Source organism: Hypanus sabinus, chromosome 21 (genome assembly GCF_030144855.1).
Source record: "Hypanus sabinus isolate sHypSab1 chromosome 21, sHypSab1.hap1, whole genome shotgun sequence".
Taxonomy (NCBI): domain Eukaryota; kingdom Metazoa; phylum Chordata; class Chondrichthyes; order Myliobatiformes; family Dasyatidae; genus Hypanus; species Hypanus sabinus.
In genome coordinates, this window is record NC_082726.1 from 57,165,174 (window position 1) to 57,190,851 (window position 25,678).

Genomic DNA, 25,678 nt, shown 5'->3' on the forward strand with positions numbered 1-25,678 from the left:
ATAAAAGTTACTGGGCACCCAAAATAATGTATTTTTCTAAACACTTTTGGTTATTAGGTATTGAAATACTGAAAATGAGATAAAATATCAGATAAACTTCCTGCAATATACCATACCAGGTCTGATAACCATAAACAGCTCCCGCATTTTAAACCATCTAGAAATTGCGGCTTTGTTATTTGGCTAGGCTGCTCCAACGGTGCTTCCCATTCCATCCACCTCCACCACAAAGAAGGCCAACAACAGCAGGCTCATAAGATCACTGTCACCTAAAACAGTGCCTTTACTTTCTTGGATGTTTGCAGATTCAGCATGTCACCAAAATCTTTGACAAACTTCTATGCAAGCACAGTGGAAGGTATCCTAACTGGTTACATCACAGTCTGGTATGGAAGCACCAATGTCCGGGAATAGAAAAGCTACAGAAAGGGATGGATACAGCCCAGTCCATCACAAACGCCTCCCCACCATGTACATGGAGCACTGCTACAAGATTATAGCATCCATCATCAAGGAACTCACCAAGTTCAGGAACTTTTATTACCCTTCAACCATCAAGCTCCTGATCCGGTATGGATACCTTCACTTTCAAAACTCAGAATTGATTCTATGGCCAACAGACTCACTTTCAAAGACTCTTTACAACTCATTTTCTCAGTATTTAATTTTAATTTGCACATTTTGCCTTCTTTGGAACATTGTCTGTTCATCAGCCCTTATTTAAGTGTAGTTTATCGTAAATCCCTCACTAATGGCATGATAGTGTAGTGGTTAGTGCAATCATTTTACAGCGCCAGCAATCACCATTCAGACTCTGATTCCTGCCATTGTCTGTACAGAGTTTGTACGTTCTCCCTGTGACCATGTGGGCTTCCAATGCTTTGATTTCTTAGGGTGAGAGCTAGGGCTAGTGAGTTGTAGACACGTGCACTGGTGCCAGAAGCAACACTTGTGGGCTACCCCGAGGACTGTATTGGTCACTGACACATTTCGCTATATGTTTTTCAAAGATATGATGTACATGACAAATAAAGCTAATCTTCTTCTAATCACAATTGAGTAAAATGTTCCAAAACCTTGTTAGTCATTCAGTAGTCAATGAAGCCACAGGAAATCCATGTCATGGGAGACCTTCTACCCATCTTGTCTGTACTAACCAAGTACTGAGGCCTTAATTCTGCATATCACAACTCCTCAAGAACACGTTTAAGTCATACTTAAGTTGTAAATGGCAAGCGTTTATGCCTCCATCATTCAGCGAGTGAGCATCAAACCTCTCTGGATGATAGTTATCTTCCTCTTTTCATCCAATTGTGATAATGTTGCATAGTGATTATCACTTCGCTTTACACCATTTCTTGCCATTATCTGTGAGGAGCTTATATATTCTCCCCGTGACTGCAAAGGGTTTTTCTGGGTACCTCAGCTTCCAACCACAATCCACCGTACAATTAGAGTTAGTGAGCCATGCTATTTTTGATCATTCAGAGATACAGCAGTTGCAGACCCTTCCAGCCCAATGAGTGAATAACAAACCTACTAATCTGTATGCCTTTGGGATGTAGGAGGAAACCAAAGCACCCTGAGGAAACCCACGTGGTCAAGGGGACAACGTACAAACTTCTTACAGACCGTGATGAGAATTGAAATATGATTGCTCGTGATGCGAAGTGTTAGACTAACTGCTATGCTACTATGCTGCCTCATCTTGGTGTTGGAAGTGTAGTGACACTCATGGGAAGCGGAGCCCAATCCCCACTGATATGATTTGATGTGATAACGTGGTTCATGGTACCACAACCCCCCAGTGTTGACCCTATGGGGCAAGGTGCTTCCTGTTCACTTTGTATTTTATTATCTTGGCCCTTTCCTTAGATCAACTTTACCTTGATAGACTGAACTGGCTGCTGGATGATAATAGGTCCAGGCTGCGTTCGTAGCCGTTCCAGTTCTTCCCGCAGCCGTGCGTTCTCCGCTAGCAACACCACCTCCACCTCTTTCTTCACAGTGTCTTCAGCAGCTCCTAATCAGAGGCAGACTGATCAAGGATTCTCCCATATGGCCATTCAATCCCACAACCAGCTCTACTGCCCACTTATATAAAATAGTTAACATCACAGACATTTAAATCGACATTTATTGTTCTACATTTTCAAACTATTAACAAACCCAGAAGTGGCTGTAAATTTCATTAAAATTAAGTGTTAAGTTTTATTAAAATTTACTAGCACTATAGGACAATTAAAACAAAAATTTCATGCCGTCTTAAAAGTTTCTTCTTCCAGGCAGTTAATCTGATCAACCATCCCCAGACTCCCCTCTATCTATTACCCTGTCATGCCACTGCACTTTTTATAATGCTATTTGCATTGTGAATATATATTTATATAAATGCTGCACATTTTATTTCATATCCATATTTTAAACTCTAACTTTACATAAATCTTTATTCTTTGTAATTGTTTATAGCACCACCTTTGTTGGCTGAACTAAAGGTTGTGTTGAATCAGCATATAGGAGGGAGGTTGAAAATCTGGCTGACAGGTGCCTCAACAACTTTTTACTCAATGTCAGCAAAACCAAGGAGATAGTTATTTATTTCAGGAGAAGGAGACCGGAGGTCCATGAGCCAGTCCTCATCAGGGGATTAGAGATGAAGAAGGTCAGCAACTTTAAATTCCTCAGTATTATCATCTCAGAGAATCTGTCCTGGTTCCAGCATGTAAGTGCCATTATGAAGAAAGCTCGTATTCACTACTTTTTTGTTGGCTTTTCAGTACAAGGGTATTGGTGGTTTCTTACCAGGCTATGATGCAACCAGTCAATGTACTCTCCACATCAACGCCTCTACTTTCTTAGAAGTTTACGAAGATTCGACATGTTATCTAAATCTCTGACAAACTTGATGTGTGGTGGAGAGTATACTGACTGGTTGCATCATGGCCTGGTAAGAAACCACCAATACCCTTGTACTGAAAAGCCAACAAAAAATAATGAATACAGCCCAGCCTATCACAGGTAAACCCCTCCCACCATTGAGAACAAATATTAAGACTGCGGTCACAGGAAAGCAGCATCCATCATCAAGGGCCCCCACTAACCAGGCCATGTTCTCTTATTGCTGATGCCATTGGAAAGAAGGTACAGGGGTCTCAGGACTCACACCACAGGTTTGGGAACAGCTATTACCCATCAATCATCAGGCTCTTGAATCAGAGGGGACAACCTCACTCACCCAATCATTGAACTGTCCTTACAACCTATGGGCTCATTTTCAAGGACATTTCATCTCATGTTTTCAATATTTATTTATCAACCTGATCATTTATTTTTTAGCTTTCTTCTTGTATTTGCACAATTTGCACATTGGTTGTTTGTCCATCCTGTTGGATGTGGTCTTATATTGATTCAATTGTGTTTTTTGTATTTATTGTGATTTTGTTTAAGAAAATGAATCTCGGGGTTGTATATGGTGACAGATACGTACTTTGATAATTAATTTTACTCTGAACTTTGGTATCAACAACAATGGAACCTCTTGACCACGTCTGCAAGCTTTTACGCATTGAGTTGCCGCCACGTGACTGGCTGTTTATAAACTTGCAGTAATGACCAGGTGTACAGGTCATTACTTAATGAAGTGGTCACAGAGTCTATGTGGCAAACTGGATCTTTGCTCCTCACATAAGTGAAGAATGAAACCAGCGGTCAGGCCGATGCGTCCAACACTTGGGCTTTGCACAGAGCCACTGCCTTGCAGCTGGAGCGACCTGGCTTCGATCCTGACCTTGGGTGTCTGTCTATGCATGTTTTCCCTGTGACTGTGCTGGTTTTCCCTGGGTGCTCCCGTTTCCTCCAGCATCCCAAAGATGTGCAGGATAATTTGAAGCTGCAAGCCTGCTGTGACTGTGATGGACAGAGCACATTTGAGGGGCCAAATGGCATACTCTCACTCCTTTATCATGTCCCAATTAACTTACCTGTGTGTTTTATGGAAACACTACGCCTTTCCCTCGGTCTCTCTTTCAATTTCTTATCTAAAATATTCTCCATTTTCTCAATAATCTGCAATATGAAAGCAACACAGAGATCCATTAGAAGCTGTTCACACGGATGAAGTAGGGTGTTATTCTGCAAAATCTAACACAGTGTCCTCAGCAGGCTCAACTCATCTAGGGTAAGCAAGTTGCCAACCCAAGCGAGTCCCATTTGCCTACTTTTGACCAATACCTTTCCTATTCACGTAACTGTCCATGAACATTATGAACATCAATTTTCCCTCCCTCCACCTTCTCTCTTTTTCATTCCCCATTTTGGCTCCCTTCTTACCCCTTCTCTTCTCCTTACCTGCCATCAGCTCCCTCTGGTGCTCTCCTCCTTCCCTTTCTCCCATTGTTCACTGCCCTCTCCTATCAGATTCCTTCTTGTTTGGCTTTTCACCTCTTGCACATTACACCTCCCAGCTTTTTAGTTCATCACACCCTCCCCTACCCACCCAGCTTCCCTAGCAAATGATCTCAACTACCATCTGCCACCTTGACCTCCTTTCCCTCTCCTCGTCTTCTTCTTCTGGCTTCAGCCCCTTCCTTTCCAGTCTTTGTAAAGGTTCTAGCCCAAAACATTGACTGCTTATTCCCCTCCAAAGATGCACCCTAACCTGCTGAGTTCCTCCAGCATTTTGTGTGTTGTGTTGATTTTCAGCATCTGCTGAGTCTCCAGTGATCATGTACATGTCTGAATGTCTTTTAACTGCACCACCTCTACAACTTCCTCTGACAGCTCATTCCACATACTCAGCATTCTCCATGTTGAAATAAAGTGGCCCTGAGATCCTATTTAAAGCATTCCTCTCCAACTTAAACCTATACTCTATAGTTTTACCCTACCCTACTACCCTACTCTGGGAAAATGACTGTGAGCATCCACCTTATGATTTTATTTATCTCTACAAGATCACTGCCTCAGCCTCCATTGCTCCAGGGCACAAAAAAGGCCTCAGCCTATCCAGCTCTCCTTATAACTGAAAAACTTGAGTTGAAAGAAGAGGATGGATAAGCTAGGGCTTTGTGGAAATAAATTTGAAACATTGGGATCTTCATGTATTTATTCTTGTAATGTGACAAAATGGAACCTGTCTAATCCCAGAATGTTTTGCTATAGGCAAAGTGTATATGTGCACGTAATGTTCTGATCATTATGTCACCAAAAGGAAAGTAACTAAGGGGAAGATTGGTGTATTGTATGGCCTTGAACAGAAGTGAAATAAGACTGCAGCTGCTGAATGGGGGAGGGGGGCTGAGACAGCCAGAACAGATAACAGCCAAAGAGTTGTCTAAAAACGAACTTCGTAAGCCGTAACTTCGCAAGCCTGCCATTTGTTGTGAGGAGTGAAGGTGAACTTCTTCTTGCAAGTAATTAATGTACTTTTATTAGATCCACTCTGAGTCTATTTTGTTTTGTTATAAGACCTAGCAAAAGGTACATGACAGCATTTTTTCTCTGGAGCAAATAAGGCTGAGGGGTAACTTTACAGAAGTGTTATAAAATCATGCAACTTTTGATACTATGATAAAGTATGCAGATGCACCCCGCAAAAGTGAGAAAAAAGTGAACACAAGGAGATTTTCTGCTCTTCTTTTGTGGTAAGAAAAATAAACTTGAATATCCTAAATGTTTAAGTGCAGTCAAAATCATATGTTGACTCACAGAAAATACAGGGTAGGTTACAATATAAAGCACTTAAGTACAAAACAGAGGGCCACAGCTGGAGGTCGGTGGGTAAAAACAAGACTAAAAAGGAAAGCAGAAGTATTATTCTAAACCCTAGGTGACAGTTCAAACACTAAATCAGTTTGAACAGCCAGTGTTACCGTTTCTTGCTGCCGTATGGTGTTTTCCAGAATCTTTGACTTGCGTATTTTTTCCTGGTACTTCTGTAGTGCTGCATGCTGTTGCTGATGGGCTTTCTGCAGGCGTAAGAGTTCAGTCTCCCGGTCGTTTTTCTGTAATCATCAACATCGACACTAAAAGCTTAGAGACTCAGATTACCCACACTCTTCCTGCTGTATTGTGGTTTACTTCATTCCCTTCTGATTAAATCATGGATATCTTGCAGACACGAGTGTCCAAAGATCCTGGGCCCAACATATTGACATGATTACAAAGAAGGCACATAAGTAGCTATATTTCATTAGGAGTCTGGGAAGATTTGGTAAGTTACCAAAGACTCCAGTAAATTTCTACAGATGATCTGTGGAGAGCATTCTGACTGGTTGCATCACTGTTTCGTATGCAGGAGCCACTGCACATGAACAGGAGAAGCTGCAGAGGGTTGCTAACTCAGCCAATTCCATCGCAGGTGATAATCTCCTCACCACTGAAGACCTCTTCAAAAAGCAATGCGTCAAATAGGCAGCATATATCAAGTAGATCCACCACACCCAGGCCAGGTTCTGTTCTCCTTATTCCATGAGAGATGAACCCATGAACACCACATCACTATGTTTGCTGGGGTTTTTTTGCACTACTTATTTACTTATTTGTATATATTTCTGATTGAAATTTACTATTTATTTTATGTATTGCACTGTACTGGCGCCACAAAACAACAAATGTTATCACACATGTTGGTGATAATAAACCTGATTCTGATTCTCATCCCAAGATGCTGGATTCTGAAAATATACACAAAGGCTGAGACCCTTCATCTGGACTGAAAGATAGAGGGCAGCCAGTCAATATAAATAAGTAGAGGGAAGAGAGTGGCTCCACCAGTTACCTACCACCCCTTCTTCCACCATTCTATACCGTTTATTTCCATCTAGATCAAGCCTTCCTCATCAAAAGATGAAGGATCTCAGCCCAAAACATTGACCAATCATTCCTCTCCATAGATGCTGCCTGACCTGCTGGGTTCCTCCAGTATCTTGTGTGTGTTACTCTGAAATGGGTAAGAAGCCTGTTCCCAAAGCAATTGGAAAATGCTGAACATGTTTGCATTAAATTTACCCTAATATTTGGTTTCCATACATATAAACCATACAACCTATCTGTCAGGCTGGCATACGCACTCTCTTCTACTCTCCACCCAGCTAATAGAAGTCACCTGTCACTCGTTTCTAACTCATCGCCTGCAGCCTATTTAAACCCAGTTCTGATCCACAGTCCTTCTTCACTTCTCGAACCAGCCAGCCTCATCCAGTTGCTCCTAGCCTTCAGTTACCTTGCTGCCATTCGTGTTTCGTATCTGTTCTTTCTTGTTTTGTGGCACCCCGTGACTTATTATATTGCAGTTTATTATCAAAGTTATCACTCACCGCTAAATTACCTCCACTGCTCTCCTTTTGTGTCAAGCCTGCTCTACATTTCCTGACACTATCACAGCATGGATAAGCACTATCGATAAATAGCTTTGCAATATAATGGCATGTCTTTCCACACATACAAATCATATCTGTCCAAATCTACTTCATCAGGTAAATCATCACTTGCATCGTCCCCAACACCCTTCTAAGTTAGAAATACCTTTGTCATCGCTGGTCTAAATCCATGAGGTCCCAACACCATGGGAGTCAGAAGTTCCAGAAACAAACTCAACAAGAGCTTTTCAAAGGCCAGTTAATATCCCCACCAACCCCATTCCCCGCAGGTCACCATTGCTAATGAAGCTCAAATCCTATAGCTACCTATAAATATTAAAACCTTCTCAGGGAAATTGGACAACAAATCCAAAGTTGACAGTGCATCACATAAGTACTATTCACACCAAGTACTTCCCTTCTTTTAGCTTACTCTTGGCACAGGATTCGCACCATAGCAATCCCTTCAGTCTCATCCCTTCCCTCCTCATTCCCCTGTGCCCCCACCACTCATTCTCTCTTACTTGCCCATGAATTCTGCTTTGAGCTGTTGAGGTGCCAAGGTCGAGAGCCTTCAGTTCCTAGGAGTGAACCTCAGCAATAGCCTGTCTTGGTCCAACTACATATTGAACCAAGAAAGCTCATCGATACCTCTAGTTCCTCAGGAGGTTAAGGAAATATGACACATTAACCCGTACTTATGCATATTGATGTACCATAGGTAGCATCCCATCCAGATGCATAACAGTTTAGTACGGCAACTGCTCTGCATGTGGACACATCGCAGGAACTAGCCTCCCTTCCACGGACACTGTCTATACCTCTTGCTGCCTCAGTACAGTGTAACCCAGATTAATTAAACCCAAAGGTGTAATATTAGTAATTTCTACCTACAGATGGATAATAAACGCGATTTAGTGATTTAAACAAAAAAGAGAATTTGAAACAAAAAGCACTTAGCGAGAAGAGGTGTGGCTGACACAGGATGAACAAGGTGAAAAATGCAGCAAAAATTAGAAGCTGAAGACATGAACTGTTATGAGTGGAATTAGTAGTGAATATCTCTACCCTACTAACTTGAAAAATTCATGGTGAAACCCCTGAAGGAGAGACAATAGCGATAAAAGATATATTGAAGCTATAACCTGACAATTTTGGCAGAGACCAGTGTAGTCCCTACCATATAGTCGGAAATTAGTTCTGTAAAATCATACCAAGGGATTTGGTCAAGTTTTCATACAAGTTTGTGAATTGACTTTCTGTGGACGATCAACTATTTCATCCAATGAAACAAGAAACAAGATGGTGAGCTACCCAAGATGAAGAACCAGCGTGGGAACAAGATGTGTAATGTTGCAAAGGTTTTAATATGGTTGGATGTATATGTTTATTTTCATTCGAAGAATCCAAATTTGATTTTCTGCAAGAACTAATTATTTTAGCAAATATTTTGATAAGTTGCTTAATGAAATTTACATTGTTTAAAAGTTGTGATGTTGGGGAATTGTCATGAATGGAGTTAAACTGTGTTTACTGTGTTTGAATTTAAACTTGTAGATGTACTGCCTGGAACTGAAACTGAAGTTAACTATAATACTTAAGAATAGGAATTATATTTGTTTCTCTAACTAACTAGGGATAAATAAAAAGGAAAGTTTAGTCTATAAACTTTTAAATAGGGGATAACACTAGATCTAATTAGTTAGAAAGATTAAAATAATCTCACTGATCTTAATTAAAAAGGAATTTGTTTTGGTTTGATATCTAAGATTTGGAACCTAAACAGAATGTTGGAATTTTGAATTGTTCTTGCTCATGTAAATATTTTGTACATATTCCTTTTTTTTGTATAAACAAACCTCATCTCCAGAAGTGTGTGGTTTCTATTCACCGCCTCCTTCCAATACCACAATTTTCTGATGGCCTATAATCATCTAGCGTAGTACAATGTAATTTGATTTTCTCAAAGAGTGTGGTGACTAGTCACATGTGATAAGACAGGTGCTACACAGGTGTTAAAAAAGCACCCAGCATTATCAAAGCCCCACCACCCTCTTCCACTGAGCAGAAGACACAAAAGCCTGAAAGCATGGACCACTAGACTCAAGGACAGCTTCTACATTGATGTATTAAGACTATTAAATAGTTTCCTATTATTATTATTATTATTTGGATTCTTGACCTCACAATCCACCTTGTTATGATTTTGCACCTTATGGTTTACCTGCACTACACTTTCTCAGTAGCTGTTACACTTTATTCTGCATTGTTACTGTTTTACCTTGCTCGATCTCAATGCACTGTGTAATGAATTGATCTGTATGAACAGTGTACAAGGCAAGCTTTTCACTGTATCTCAGTACGTGTGACAATAATACCAATATTTTACCAATATACCAATATAATACCAAAATACCAATATTTTACCTTCACGAGTTTACAGTACCTCTAGAACATATAACAGCACAACAGTGCAGGCCATTCTGCCCACAATACTGTCCCAACCTTTTCAACTACTCCAAGATCAATCTTTTGTTGGATCCTAGTGTTTTCGCAATCCAGAAGACAAGAATGAAACATAAAACTTGTTGTTTACATCTGGTTTACAAGAACGAGGGATGAACAAAAAGCCAAGAGAACAAAGAAAAGAAAAAGAAGTCATGGTCATTTCGAACTCAGACTAGAGATGAACTAAATTCCAGTGATTACCATTAACCTATAAAATAGCCAGTTTCAAGTGCCATGATGGCTGTTACAGAAAACAAGGAAGCTTCAAGAAAAATACAGAAGAAATTGTACTATAATTCCTGGAAAATTTACTGAACAAGCATAAGAAACTTAAACTACGAGGAAAATAGAAGATAAATAACAATTCTGCAACATAATCCACACCTCTCACATAGCTTTCCACTTTTCTTTTGGGACGTGGGTAGCAACTGTTCTGGGGAGAAGATGAAAACTCCATGCTGACAGCACCAAAGGTCAGAGTCGAGCTCAGGTCCCCAGAGAGGTGAGGAAGCAGTACTAACTGCTGCAGCACCCTACTGCGCCACTACGTCACCCGTGCTAAACGTCTCCTGTCTTTCAAAATCAAAATCGCCACTACAAATTCACCAAAACTACACACAGTTCTCTCTCATTTGGACAACAAAGACACTTATGCCAGAAACCTGTTCATTGATTTCAGTTCACTGTTCAATACCATCATCCTGCACAGTCTAGTGGAGAAACTGTCGCAGCTTGGCCTTAACACTGCCATGTGTCGTTGGATTCTGGATTTCTTGACAGAGAGACCACAGTCAGTCTGTGTTGGCGGGAACATCTCTGACTCCATCTCACTGAGCACTGGATCCCTACAAGGCTGTGTGCTTAGCCCATTGCCGTTTACACTGCTAACACGTGACTGTACAGCCAGATTCAAGGAGAACCTGATCATTAAATTTGCTGATGATACCACAGTGGTGGGGCTCATCAGCAAAAATGATGAAACAATGTACAGGGAGGAAGTTAAACACCCAGAGAGCTGGTGCAGTGACAACAACTTGATGCTTAATGTCACCAAAACCAAGGAGATGATCGTCAATTTCAGATGGTCTCAGCCTGAGCACACACCCCTCAGCATCAGCGGCTCCACAGTGGAGAGAGTGGGAAACATCAAGTTCCTTGGGGTGCAGATCTCGGACAATCTCACCTGGTCCAGGAACACCACTGGGATTGTGAAACGAGCCCAGCAGAGATTGCACTTTTTGAGGAAGCTTAAACAAGCATCACTCCCCACTAACATCTTAACTACATTCTACAGAGGCGTGGTTGAGAGTGTGCTGACCTTCTGCATCACAACTTGGTACTCCAACTGCAGTGCTGCCGACAAAAAAGCCTTGCAGAGGGTGGTTAGGGGAGCAGAGAAGGTTATTGGGGTCTCCCTACCTTCTGTCCAAGACCTCTTTCAGAGTCGATGCCTCCGGAAGACACGGTACATCATTAAAGACCCCTCACACCCTCTCCATGAACTGTTTGTTCTTCTGCCATCAGGCAAACGTTACAGGAGCATCAAAACTAAAACCACAAGGCTACTAAACAGTTTCCTCTCACAGGCAGTCAGACTGCTAAATAGCTGCTCTACCTGACTCTGCTTTGGACACTTTTAACTTGTTTTTAACTGACATGTGACTGTTGTGGTTTACTATTTATTGTTATGTTTATTATTTAGTGTTGTGTTTGTTATGTTATGATTGCACTGCTCCTGGGAAACGTGGTCTAATTCTGCCCTGCAGAGCTGATGTACGGTTAGAATGACAATAAAGTTTTTGAATCTTGAATCTTGAATCTTGAAATGTGACACAAATCAGAAAAACACCAGACACATGAATGCAAATACACATCAAACTAATAGAAAAAAATCTTAATTACTTAATGGTATGCAGAAGGCTTTGTTGCAGAGACCTTGCCAATTTGCCTGCTTTGCTTTCATATTCAGGTAAATTAAAAATTCATCCACATATCTCTCCAGCTTTTCAACTCACCCGGATTAACTCATTCTGCAGTTGCTGCACCTTATCTTTGCTTTTTAGATGCTCTGCAGTCTCACTGGCCAGTTTCTGTTTCAACAAGACTGGAACATGAAAGCAAGAGACATGAAATAAGTTCAAATGGCAGTCGCTTCTCTATTTGGGTGTCATTAAGCATTACACTCAGTAGACACTTTATTAGTTAAATCTGTACACTTGCTCATTGATACAAATATCTAGCCAGCCAATCGTGTGGCAGCAACTCAATGCATGCAGACATGGTCAAGAGGTTCAGCTTTTCTCAGACCAAACATCAGAATGGAGAAGAAGTGAAATCTAAGTGATTTTGGCAATGGAATGATTGCTGGTGCCAGATGGGGTAGTTCGAGTATCACAGAAATGGCTGATCTTCTGGAACTTTCACACACAACAGTCTCTGGAGTTTACAGAGAATGGTGTGTAAAACAAAAAACAAACATCCAGTGAGTAGCAGTTCTGTGGGTGAAAATGCTTTGTTAATTAGAGAGGTCAGAGGAGAACAACCGGACTCTTTCAAGCTGACAGGAAGGTGGCAGTAATTCAAATATCAATACATTACAACAATGGAGTACAAAAGAACCTCTCTGAAAGCACAATGCATTGAACCATGAAGTGGATGAGCTTCAGCAGCAGAAGAACACATCAGGTTCCACTTCAGTGGTCACTTTATTACACCCTGTTCTCAGCTAACAGACATCATTAGTAAATTAAAAATAGGGAATTCCAGAAACATTCAGCAGGTCAAGCAGTATCTGTATGAAGAGAGATATGGTTAAAATTCAGATCAAAGACACTCCATCAGAACTTTTTTTCATGGAGGTTGGGTAAGACTAGAATTAGAGGTCATAAGTTAAGGGTGAAAGGTAAAATATTTAAGTGGAACTTCAGGGGGAATATCTTCAGTCAGAATGAATTGCCAGCAGAAGTGGTAGATGCGGGTTTAATTATAGCAGTTAAGGGAAGTTTGCGTAAGTACATGGATGGAAAGGCTATGGAGTGCTATGGTCCAGGTGTAGATCCATAAAACCAGGCAGATTAATAGTTGGCCACTATGACTCTAACTGGGAACAGTTTGAGAAGTTTTAAAGCGCTGAGAGAGGATAGGGGAGTGTGGTGTGCATGTGGAATGAAGGAGAAAAATAGGGGGAAAGAGAACAAAGGGGGGAGGATAATATTGCAATGGGTCAGGAAAGGAAATGCATTCATTCGGAAAAATGAACAAGCAAATATTTGAAATTTCCAAAGGAAAATAGAGGTACGGAATGATACAGCATGGAAACAGGCATTACGGCCCAAATTCTCCATACAGACCACGGAGCTCACCAAGCTAGTTCCATTTGCCTACATTTGACCTATATGTCTCCAAACCTTTCCAACTGTCTCTACCTGCCTCAATAATTTTATCTGGCAGCTTGTTGCACATACACATCATGTGAATTTGCCCCTCAGGTCCCACCTTAAATTTATGCACTCCCCCCAGTTCTGTGCTCCCCTTCCCTGGGAATATGACTATGTGTATTACCACATCGCTCATGTTCCCATGTTCTCAATACTTATTGCTTATTTTTTTCTTTTGCATCTGCACAATCTGTTGTCTTTGCACACTGGTTGATCATCCATCCTGTCGGGAGTGTTCTTTCAAGGATTCTATTGTGTTTCTTGGATTTACTGTGTGTGCCTGCAAGAAAATGAATCTCAGGATTGTATATGGTGACATATATGTACATTGATATAAAAATTATACTCTGAACCTTTCATGATTTTATACCCCTCATTCTCTTACACTCCAAGGAATAAAGCCATAGCCTACCCCAAATCTCCCTGTGTAACTCAGTCCCTCATTGTTCTGGCAGAAACTTCATAAATACTCTTTTTCCAATTTAATGTCATCTTTCCTGCAACAGGGTGACCAAAAATACACAGTTGTTCATTATTCACAATAGTGTAACTGTGAAAATAATCTGAAATTTGGTAGTTGCTTCCCTGCTGAAATTGTTGAAGTTACAATGGGTTCAAGAAGGGTACAATATGTCAGGTTAGAAGATGAGGTGCTATTCTTTGAACTGACTTTGATTTTCTCTGTGATAGTATAGGAGGCCAAGAGTGGGGCTGTCAGCTGACTACGGAATGATCACAGTACGAAAGAAGATCCAAATCCATGCTTTTCTAACTCTAATTAAAACCAGGATACTAAGGTATTGAAACTTTTGGATTACCGCACTTAGTATTAAACAACTGAAGACATTTCCAAGAAGTGGTGCCTAAGGAAGACAACACCCACCATTAAAGATCTTCACATCTGGGGCATGCTCTCTTCCCACTACTACAATCAGAGAGAAGACCCTCACTCAGTGAATCAGAAACTGCTTCTTCCTTTCTGCCATCAGATTTCTGAATGGTCCATGAACCCACAAAAATACTTCATTATTCCTTCTTTTTTTGCATGACTAATTTATTTTTGTACCTTATATTAATTTACCGCTAAACAACAAATTTCACCTCTTTTTGCATACTTATATTTTATGTTTTATATTAATAATTTCACCCCATCTAAGTAAGTGATAATAATCCTGATTCTGAATTGAGAACAAATTACAAAAGAAACTGAGATAGATTTTTAGTCTCACTGTGGCAGCAAGAACACACCAATTCTGTCTGCTATTTCTGCCTTTGTCATCACATCGATGTCAGCGTCGTCCAGCAGAGTTGGCCCCAAGTTCTGGTGCAGGCTCAGTTCGCTGCGCAGTTTGCTGTTTTCGGCCTCCTGCCAGGCCATGTCCTTCCTCAGTTTGATGATATCAGTGGCCATTTTCTGCATTGCGGCTCGGTAGTTCTCCAGCTCCTGTGCAACACCAACAAGTCAGAGAGTCAAGAGCATCGTAGAGCACTGAAACTGGCCCTGCAGCACATGTTTGCATCCTGTGGACAGGCTAAATTTCTTTAGCCTCAACTGCTTTCAGGAAGCTAAAGAAATTTACCATTTTCCCGTTGCCCCTTACCAAGTTTTATCACTGTACATTACAAAAATAGTGCAAAACAAAGGGAATACCAATATGACATTCATAGGTTCACAAACCATTCAGAAATCTGACAGCAGAGAAGAAGAAACCGTTCCTAAAATGTCTTTAGGCTCCTGCATTTTTCCCATGATGATAATAATGAGAAGAGAACATGTCCTGAATGGTGAGGGTCATCGATGATGAACTTTCCCTTTTTAAGGCATCAGCTTTTGAAGATCTTCCTAGTGGTGGGGAGGTTTGTCATCCCTCACTACCTACCCACGGGAAACCTGGTCATCTGCTTATAGGAAAGATATCAATAAGTTTGAAAGAGTGCAGAAAAAAATTCCAATTGTTGTTGGGACTTGAGGGTCAGAGGTATAGTGAGACGTTGAAAAGGATAGGACTTTATTCCCCCGAGCGCAGGAAGATGAGGTGAGGTCTTATTGAGGTATATAAAATTATGTTAGGTGAACTCTTGGAGGCTTTTTCTTCTCAGGCTGGGTGAGACAATAACTAGAGTTCATAGGTTTAGGGTGAAAGGTAAAATAATTAAGGAAAATCTGAGGGAGAAATTCTTCACTCAGAGGGTGGTGTGAGTGTGGAATGAGCTGGCAGCGGAAGTGATACGTGTGGATTACTTGTAATATTTAAGAGAAGTACATATCTGAGAGGGTTTGTATATGGTCCTGGAGCAGGTTATGGGGCTAGACAGAAGATCAGGTCAGCACGGACTAGCTGGGCCAAAGAACCTGCTTCTGGGCTGTAGTGTGCCATAAATGGGGAACCACAGCATGATAGCAAAATTATGCAGCTGATCGAGCCACTGCCTTGCAGCGCCTCAGACTCAGGTTCAATCCTGACATCCAGTGCCGATTCTATGAAGTTTGCAAACTCTCCATGTGACAGCATGTGACTCTGAGTGCTCCGGTTTTGTCTCACAACCCAGAGATGTCCTGACTGTCTTGCTAGTTGGCCACTGTAAATATGTCCTTGTATATAGGTGAGTGGTAGGGCCTGGGGAGAATTAATGAGTATGTGGAAGAATATAAAAATGGGTTATTGTAGGGTTAAGGTAAATGGACAATGGTCAGTGCCAAATTGATGGGCCGAATGGCCTGTATCTCTTTATGAAAGACTAATGGAATAGCACTTTCAAAGCAGCAAACAGGATGCTGGAGGAACTCAGCAGGTCAAGCTGCATCCGTGGAGGGAAATGGACAGTCAACATTTCGGTTGGGGCTATCAACAGCTCTTTCACAATGTTAGCACAATATATGACGGGCTGAATGTTCTCATTCTGCAGCTGAAGATTTATGTACAAAGACAGGGACAGAAGGAGGTCATTCAGTGTCTTGGTCCCCTTTTGCCATTCAAGGAAGCCCTGATTCATACCTTTCAATCCTAAATACTCTCAGATGACAAGACCTTGCTGAACTCCAGTGAAGAATTGTAGCTGAACCCAATGGCAGAGTGATAAAGAATGTTTGAAATTTCTACTGCTCTCTGAATCTTGCCCAATGTCACTCCTATTTACTATGAAGAATTCTATCACAATTCATTTTCAAATCTTAACTAAATATCGACGTGCATTTTTAGTCTTCCCCCTGTTTTCCCATAAATGGAGGGTGCCTCTATCTTATCTGTCCCTTTCATAATGGAGGGTGCTCAATTATAGATAGGTTAGGAGAGTGGGCAAGGGTCTGGCAGATGGAGTACAATGTTTGTAAATGCAAGGTCATCCACTTTGGAAGGAAAAATGAAAGAGCAGAATATTATTTAAATAGTAAAAAATTGCAGCATGTTGCTGTGCAGAAGGACTTGGGAGTGCTTGTGCATCAATCACATAAGGTCAGTTTGCAGGTGCAGCAGCTATCAAGAAGGCAAGTGGAATGTTGGCCTTCACTGCTCGAGGGATTGAATTTAAGAGCAGGTGGTCATGCTGCAGTTGTACAGGGTACTGGTGAGGCTGCGTCTGGAGTACTGCGTGCAGTTCTGGTCTCCTCACTTGACAAAGGATATACTGGCTTTGGATGTGGTGCAGAGGAGATTCAACAGGTTAATTCCAGAGATGAAGGGGTTAGACTATGAAGAAAGATTGAGTCACCTGGGACTGTACTCACTGGAATTCAGAAGAATGAGAGGAGATCTTACAGAAACATATAACATTATGAAAGGGATAGATAAGATAGAGGCAGGAAAGTTGTTTCCACTGGCAGGTGTCTAGAACTAGGGGACATAGCCTCAGTATTCAGGGAAGTAGATTTAGGACAGAGATGAGGAGGAACTGCTTTTCCCAGAGGGTGATGAATCTGTGTAATTCTCCGCCCAATGAAACAGTGGAGGCTACCTCAGTAAGTATACTTAAGAGAAGGTTGAACAGATTTTGGCATTAAGGGTTATGGGGAAAAGGCAAGTAGGTGGAGATGAGCCCATGGCCAGATCAGCCATGATCTTATTGAATGGGCCTACTCCTGCCCCTACTTCTTATGTTCTTATATTATACCTGCTGGGAAACCTTGCAATCAGTTAGAACTTAAAACCAAAGGGTAGGTAAGAAAGTTACTGGACCTTTGGTTAAATAGGCAGCAGGTGATGTGCAGGAAACTAGTATCAGGTGACTTCTATTAGGTGGGTGGAGACTGGGAGATGCCTGCCTGTACAGGTCTGACACAGGCACCAAGGTTCATCAACTTCATCATTATGTGCTGTGTTGTATGACATGGGTGATCATGGTCTTCCATCTGTCTTTAAGCTGAGGAGTGTGAGTCTCTTAATTGAGCCTCTCTTCTATTCAAAGTACTTGTAATGAGAGATGGGTTTCTTCCTGCATACTGAAGACCTGGTCCTTGGGAACTGGCTGGAATGGATTTATTCAATGGCCATGTCCAGGGCTTCCATCTATCATCACCACCATTATAAGTTTGTCCAAAGGACAGATTATGGACAAAAAAGACACATACGTTCGGATGCTGTTCATAGACTTCAGTTCAGCATTCAAAACAATCATCCCTCAGAAACTGATTGGAAAGCTGAGCCAACTGGGCCTGAACCCCTCCCTCTGCAACTGGATCCTAGACTTCCTGACTGGGAGACCTCAGTCAGTCCGGATCGGGAGCGGCATCTTCAACACCATCACACTGAACACAGGGGCCCCCCAGGGCTGTGTGCCCAGTCCACTGCTGTTCACTCTGCTGACCCACGACTGTGCTGCCAAACACAGCTCAAACCACATCATCAAGTTCGCCGATGACACGACAGTGGTGGGTCTCATCAGCAAGGATGACGAGTCAGCTTACAGAGAGGAGGTGCAGCGGCTAACAGACTGGTGCAGAGCCAACAACCTGTCTCTGAATGTGAACAAAACAAAAGAGATGGTTGTTGACTTCAGGAGGGCACGGAGCGACCACTCCCCACTGAACATTGACGGCTCCTCGGTAGAGATCGTAAACAGCACCAAATTTCCTGGTGTTCACCTGACGGAGAATTTCACCTGGTCCCTCAACACCAGCTCCATAGCAAAGAAAGCCCAGCAGCGTCTCTACTTTTTGCGAAGGCTGAGGAAAGTCCATCTCCCACCCCCCCCCCCCCCCACCCTCATCACATTCTACAGGGGTTGTATTGAGAGCATCCTGAGCAGCTGCATCACTGCCCGGTTCGGAAATTACACCATCTCGGATTGCAAGACCCTGCAGCGGATAGTGAGGTCAGCTGAGAAGATCATCAGGGTCTCTCTTCCTGCCATCATGGACATTTAAACTACACGCTGCATCTGCAAAGGAAACAGCATTATGAAGGACCCCATGCCCCATGACCCCTCATACAATCTCTTCTCCCTCCTGCCGTCTGGGGAAAGGCTCCGAAGCATTCGGGCTCTCACAACCAGACTATGTAACAGTTTCTTCCCCCAAGCTACCAGACTCCTGAATACCCGAAGCCTGGACTGACACCTTGCCCTACAGTCCTGTTTATTATTTATTGTAATGCCTGCACTGTTTTTGTGCACTTTATGCAGTCCAGTGTAGGTCTGTAGTCTAGTGTAGCTTTCTCTGTGTTGTTTTTTTAATTACATAGTTCAGTCTAGTTTTTTGTACTGTGCCATGTGTCCTGAAAAATGTTGTCTCATGTTTACTATGCACTGTACCAGCAGTTATGGCTGAAATGACAATAAAAGTTGACTTGACTTGACTTGATCAGAATCAGGTTTATACACACTGACATATGCCAAGAAATCTGTTGTTTTGTGGCAGCAGTACAATGCAATATATATAAAAAACATAAATTACAATAGGAATGTAGGCAGTATGGCGGTCAGTGTGACACTATTCCATAGTTTGGAGTTCAATTCTGGCACCGTCTGTAAAGAGTTTGTATGTTATCCCCATGAGTTTCCTCCAGGTGCTCTGGTTTCCTCTCACAGTCAACGACATACCTGTTAGTAGGTTAATTGCTCATTCTAAATTGTCCCATGACTAGCTAATGCTGAACAGGTGGAGGGTAGCGGGATGGAGATACGTCTCTACCAAAGGAGGTGTAAGGCACTCCTTCCCTCCGCTAGCCTGCAGGTCACCCTTGGGCAAGGTGTAGCACCTGCTTAGCCCACCCCCCCCCCCCCACCCACCACATTTAGGGTCACATGAAGCCATGGGAGCAGGTGGTGGGCGGTCGTGTGAGCAGCTGGTGCACAAGTCCTGGATATGCGGCACTGACGCCAGGCAGGTAATCTCTGAACAGTATTGATAATGGCTGGGGTTACCCATCTTGTAAAGACACAGGCCTGAAGAAGGCAAACCACTTCTGTAGAAAAAATTGCCAAGAATAATCAGGGAGATCATGATTGCCCACGTCATACGACATGGCATATAACGACCAAACAAAATAGGTGTGTTGCTGAGAGGTGCGGCTCTTTGGACTATAAGGGCTTGTATCTCTAAATAAATGAATATAATAAATAAATAAATTAATTAATTAATAAAAAGAAAGAAAGAAAAAAGAAAGAAAGAAAGCAAGTATACACAAGGAGGCAGTTTAAAGACACAGTTAGTTGCTAGGTTACTTGCATCTCACATTTTCCATCCTCTGTTCTCACTCACACTTGTGTCAATCAGTCTCTCCTGGTTTCCACCCACAGACTATCCCCCCCATCTTTCCACCCTTGTGCTTCCACTAAGAAAGTCAAATTTCACAACATCTGTCAACGATACTAAACCTAATTCTAAATTCACCCTTCCCTCTCTCTTCAACTAAAAATATACTTGGTTTCAAACCATCCCCAGTTCAAGTCATCAACTGGAAAAGTTTCTCTCTCTATGGATACTGCCTGACCATCTGAGTATTCCCACCATTCACTGATCTCCTATTTCCAGCTGCTATAGTTCTTTGTTTAATTAAATGAAAATTTATGCTTATGGGAGCTTGCTGTGCACCGACTGGCTACCTGGCTTGCAATGCAAGGTCTTGTGGAACATCCTGAAGAACTGCAGATCTCGAGGGGATTGGACTTGACCCTGGGGCTACCTAGCGTGAGCTGCCATTTGGATAAGACCAGAGAGCGTGGGGTTGAACTTCAGCTCTGTCAGACTGTGTGGACACTCTAGAGAGATGGGATATAATGATGCATATTTCGCCCATTAGACCATAAGGCATAAGAACAGAACAAGGCCAGACAGCTCCAGACAGGTCTGCACTGTCATTCTATCATGGATAAATTTTAAGTTGTTTTCAATCTCATTCTCCCACTTTCACCCTGTAGCCTTTAACCCCCTTATCAATCAATAACCTACCCATCCCTGCCTTAAATACAATGACCTAGCCTCCACAGCCATTTGTAGAAATGAATCACACAGATTTATGACTCTTTGCCTGAAGACATTGCTCCTCATCTCTGTTCTAAATGTCTGTCCCTTTATTTTGAAGTTGTGCCCTCAGATCTTCACCTCCCCACCAATGAAAACATCTTCACTCCGTTCACTCTCTCCTGCTGTTTCAGTATTCAATGATGCCCCCACCCATGTCCTTCTTAAAATTGTCATTGAAGTAAGAAATGTCTGCGTTAGACTATCAAAGATAAATGTTCCTGAGGCCATAGTCCTTGGCTAACAACATGAAAGACTTTCTAATCTTAGTGGATCAAAGTTTGTTGTGAAAATCTCACTAATCATCTTTGGAAAAGAGACATAGTGAGTCACAGATAAGGAGACCTTCATTACCCAGCTTGGCTGCCATGAAGTCTGCATCTACTTATTACTTATCTCTCTCTCTCATAATCGAGGACATGTTTACAAGGTGATGTCCATTAACCCATCAATACTACATCACTATTTTTCTTTCTTTTTGCACAATTTATTTACTTTTACATATTTATCAACTTTTATGTATTGCCCTGTACTGCTGCTTCAGAAAGGGAACATACACCAGTCCTCATAGAGGAAAAATTAGTGGAAGTTAGAGGAAGTTGGTGGAAAGCTTTTAAAAACCAACAGAAGGCAAGTAAAAAAAAAGTCATTTAGAAGGTAGAGACAAAATACAAAAGCAAGCTAGCCAAAAATATTAAAGAGGACACAAAAAGTTTCTTCAGATACATAAAGTGTAAAAGGCGAGACTGGATATTAGACTGCTGGAAAACAATGCTGAAAGGTAGCAATGGGGGAACAAGGAAAAAATGGACAAACTGATTAAGTATTTTGCTTCAGTCTTCACTGTGGAAGACACTAACAGTATGGTGGAAGTTCCAGGTGTTAGGGGGGGATGAAGTGTATGGAGCTACCATAACTAGAGAGAAGGTTCTTGGGAAACTGAAAGGTCTGAAGGAAGATAAGTCACCTGGACCAGATGGTGAACACCCCAGAATTCCAAAAGAGGTGGCTGAAGAGATCATGGAGGCATCAGTAATGATCCTGGAGAAGCACTAGATTCTGGAATGGTTATGAAAGACTGGAAAATTGCAAATGTCACTCTACTCTTCAAGAAGGGAGAGAAGCAGAAGAAAGGAAACCACAGGCCAGTTGCTCTGACTTCAGTTGGTGGGAAGATATTGGAGTCAATTATTAAGGATGAGACCGAGTGTACCTGGAGGTACATGATAAAATATGCTGTAGTCAGCATGGAATCTGATGGAATCCTTTGAAGAAGTAACAAGCAAAATCAGTTGATGTTGTATACTTGGATTTTCAGAAAGACTTTGACAAGATGCCACGCAAGAGGCTGCGTAACATGCTACAAGCCTATGATATTACAGGAAAGATTCTAGCATGGATAAAGCAGTGACTGACTGGCAGGAGGCAAAGAGTGGGAATAAAAGGAGCAATTTCTGGATGGCTACCAGTGACTAGTGGTGTTCCTTAGGGGTCTGTGTTGGGACCAATTCTTTTTACATTATATGTCAATTATCAATTATATCTGCACAGGATCAAAAATAAGCTGCAGAGGGTTGTAACCTTAGTCAGCTCCATCTAAGCTTCATAGTATCCAGGACATCTTCAAGGAGTGATGCCTCAAAAAGGGTCACCCATCATTAAAGGAACCCCATCACCGAGAACATACCCTTTTCTCATCGTTACCATCAGCAAGGCAGTTCAGAAGCCTGAAGACACATACTCAATGATTCAGGAACAGCTTCTTCCCCTCTGCCATCCAATTTCTGAATGGACATTGAACCCAAGAACACTATCTCACTAGTATTTTTGTAGTTAGATTTTTGCTGTACTTCTTAAGTTTAACTATTTAGTGTCTGTATGCTTACAGTAGTTCAGTTTTTTTTCCTATTATTATGTATTACATTTACTGCTACAACAAAGACCGGAGGTTTACAAGGAAATTTCCTGGAATGAAAGGGTTAACATATGTGGAGCGTTTGGCAACTTTGGGTCTGTACTCAGTGTAATTTAGAAGAATGCGGGGGGATCTCATTGAAACCTACCAAATGTTGGAAGGACTGAATGTGGAGGGGTCTTTTCCTATGGTGGGGGTATCCAGAACTAGAGCGCACAGCTCAAAATTGAGGGGTGACCCTTTAGAACAGAGGTTAATAGGAATTTTTTAGTCAGAGAGTACTAAATCTGTGGAATGCTCTGCCACAGACTGCAGTGGAGGCCAAGTCCGTGGTTATATTTGAGGCAGAAGTTGATTGTTTCCTGACTGGTCAGGGCATCAAAGGATATGGTGAAAAGGCAGGTGTATGGAGTTGACTGCGATCCGGGACCAGCCATGGTGGAATGGCAGAGCACACTTGATGGTCAGAATGGCCTAATTCTGCTCCTATGTCTTAAAGTCTGTGGCTTCAACGTACATGTGACAAATGTACCTAATCTCTCTTTCGCTCCTCCCACATCATCCACTATAGTGAAACCTACAGACACACGCAGAAGAAAGCCATTCAGCCTATCACCTGCACGTTTGCAAAGAAGGAGTTCCAGGCTGGTCCCACTTTCTATCTTACAGGTCAGAGCTCGGTGGGTTACTGCACATCAAATCAGCATTAGGCACTGGTTTACACGGACAAGGGTCTCTGTCTCCACATCCTATCAGGTGCCAAGCTCCAGCATACTGGATGCCTTAAACTGATAGAATCCATTCTGCAGTGCCGCTCCAAGATTCACCATTCATATTCCTGATTGTTTATTGTTGTTTGTTACCACACGAGTGTAGAGGAGAACAAAATGACTGCTACTCCAGATCCAATGCAGCATAAAAAACACAATAAGCATAAGGAACATAAAGGAGCACAATAAATACGAAAGCAATCCTTTAAAAACACTATGTATGATTAATTGTACTCATCAACTGTTTGTATGTGCATAGAGTGTCGCTAGGTGATGTGCATGTAGTGGTGGGGTGGGTCAATGTGTGGAGGTGTTGATCAGCCTGACAGCTTGGGGAAAATAACTGTTTTTGAGCCTGGTAGTCCTTGGGGGGACACTGTGTAGGGAAATATCTACAGGAAGCAGTGGGTACAGCCCAGTACATCACAGGCAAAACCCTCCCCACCATTGAGCACATGGAGAACTGCCACAATAAAGCTGCGTCCATCATCAAAGACCCCAACCATCCAGACCTTGCCATCTTCTCACTACCATCAGGCAGGAAGTATAGAAGCCTCAGGCTCCATACCACCAGGTTCAGGGACAGTCATTACCCAACAGCCATCAGACTCCTGAACCAGCCTGGATAACTTCACTTCCTGCAACTCTGAACTGATTCCACAACCCGCAGACTCACTTTCGAGGACTCTTACAAGGCATGTTCTCAGTACTTTTTTAGTTGCACTGTTTGTCTTCTTTTGCACTTAGGTTATGAGTCAGTCATTTTACGAGTTTAGCTTTTAGTAAATTATGTCATATTTCTTTATGTTCCTGTAATTACCTGCAAGAAAATAAATATCAAGGTAGTATATAGTAACATACACTTTGATAATAAATTTCCTTTGATTTTGACTTTGCAGACAGAAGTCAGACACAGGGTAAGTACTAGGCAGCCGTCCTCTAGTTGTGTCCTGTTAAGCTTCAGAACAAACAGTGTAAATAGCTCCATCTGCCAAGTCATCTGAGACTAATTGTTCACACACATACTCTGAATGCTGCTACAAGGCATCGACACTGTGTGTCCTCAATAGGTAAAAGAGAGTCTTGCACTTCTAAAGCACATCTTGCTGCCTCAGATGTTTCCCAAATCCCTTAAGCAGCTGATGTTCAGAGGGCACACACCAGGGTCATCCGTGAAACGCAGCAAACCTAAAGTAAACCTTTGCCTAGAAGGTGCATTTTCCTTTGCAAATATCTTCTTGATCAAATAAGATATAAGGTGATCCGAGAATTTATTCTGACATTCTAATTAAATTTCACACACATACACATACTTTGCATATATCAATTGAAATATAAAATCTTTCAATCCCGTTCTTTGTATTCGCTACATAATTCATTTGGGTTATTTTAATTTTAAATGAGGAGCTTGATGCTCTGATTTAAATGGTCAGATTGGTAAAGCTCAGCAAAGTGCATTCCCACCATCATTTCAGACATCTGTTGCTGAAAGTCTAACATGTTCCTGCTTTCACACTCTGCTGCCTCGACACAGCAAGCTCTCTGTAAAGCTTAACCATTTGACTGAACAGACAATGCAAGTTGTCAGAGAAACCTACTGACCTTTGTGCTTACACACACCCATGTATTAAAGTAGTCACATACACAATGCACATAAAACACATCTACATACTCAGAGAAACACACAATCACATACAGATTAACATATAATTAAACATGCACATGTACACTGATATAAAGACACACATACTGAGAAGCACATCATCGAGGACATATTCACACATAGGCAGATACTCAGAGATAAATACATACTGTACTCATTGTACACAAATACAGAGGGAAATAGAGAATCAAGGCCATATTTACACACACACACACACACACACACACACACGCTCTCTCTCTCTATCCCTCTCTCTATTTTTAAGCTCTATTACCTCAAACACAGAGCAGCCCAGACCGCAGACATGCAATTGGTAGAAAAATCGTGAGACTTTGCTTTCACCTCAATGGAAATATTTGCTGCGGATTCTAATTCTGATGAAGTGTGATCAATATATATTAGCATTTATCAAATTTGAACCACACAGAGAAAAACCACTGGAAATATAGAAGACAAAATGTTGGTGTGAGCTACGGAGAACAGAGCTCATGTGGGTCAAAGAAAGGAAACGTTTATGGGCTTCAGTGAACAAGAAAATCAATGGAACTAATTGCATGGAATGTGCAGATTT

At 41.8% G+C, this 25,678-nt stretch overlaps 1 protein-coding gene across 6 annotated transcripts in view; it reads right to left on the reverse strand.

Moving 5' to 3' along the window:
* The window catches only part of ccdc33 (coiled-coil domain containing 33), a 328,157-nt gene that overhangs the window by 14,769 nt on the left and 287,710 nt on the right, over window positions 1-25,678 (reverse strand). For 3 of the 6 annotated variants that reach the window (XM_059946618.1, XM_059946617.1, XM_059946619.1), the window contains exons 16-20: window positions 14,552-14,747; window positions 11,882-11,970; window positions 5,871-6,002; window positions 3,981-4,065; window positions 1,887-2,023 (exon numbers count right to left, since the gene is read on the reverse strand). In XM_059946618.1, coding sequence (XP_059802601.1) covers window positions 1,887-2,023; window positions 3,981-4,065; window positions 5,871-6,002; window positions 11,882-11,970; window positions 14,552-14,747 — 639 coding nt within the window. Of the gene's footprint in view, window positions 1-1,886; window positions 2,024-3,980; window positions 4,066-5,870; window positions 6,003-11,881; window positions 11,971-12,000; window positions 13,584-14,551; window positions 14,748-25,678 lie in introns of those variants that run through there. The other 3 variants (XM_059946620.1, XM_059946622.1, XM_059946623.1) reach the window with 3 other exon arrangements.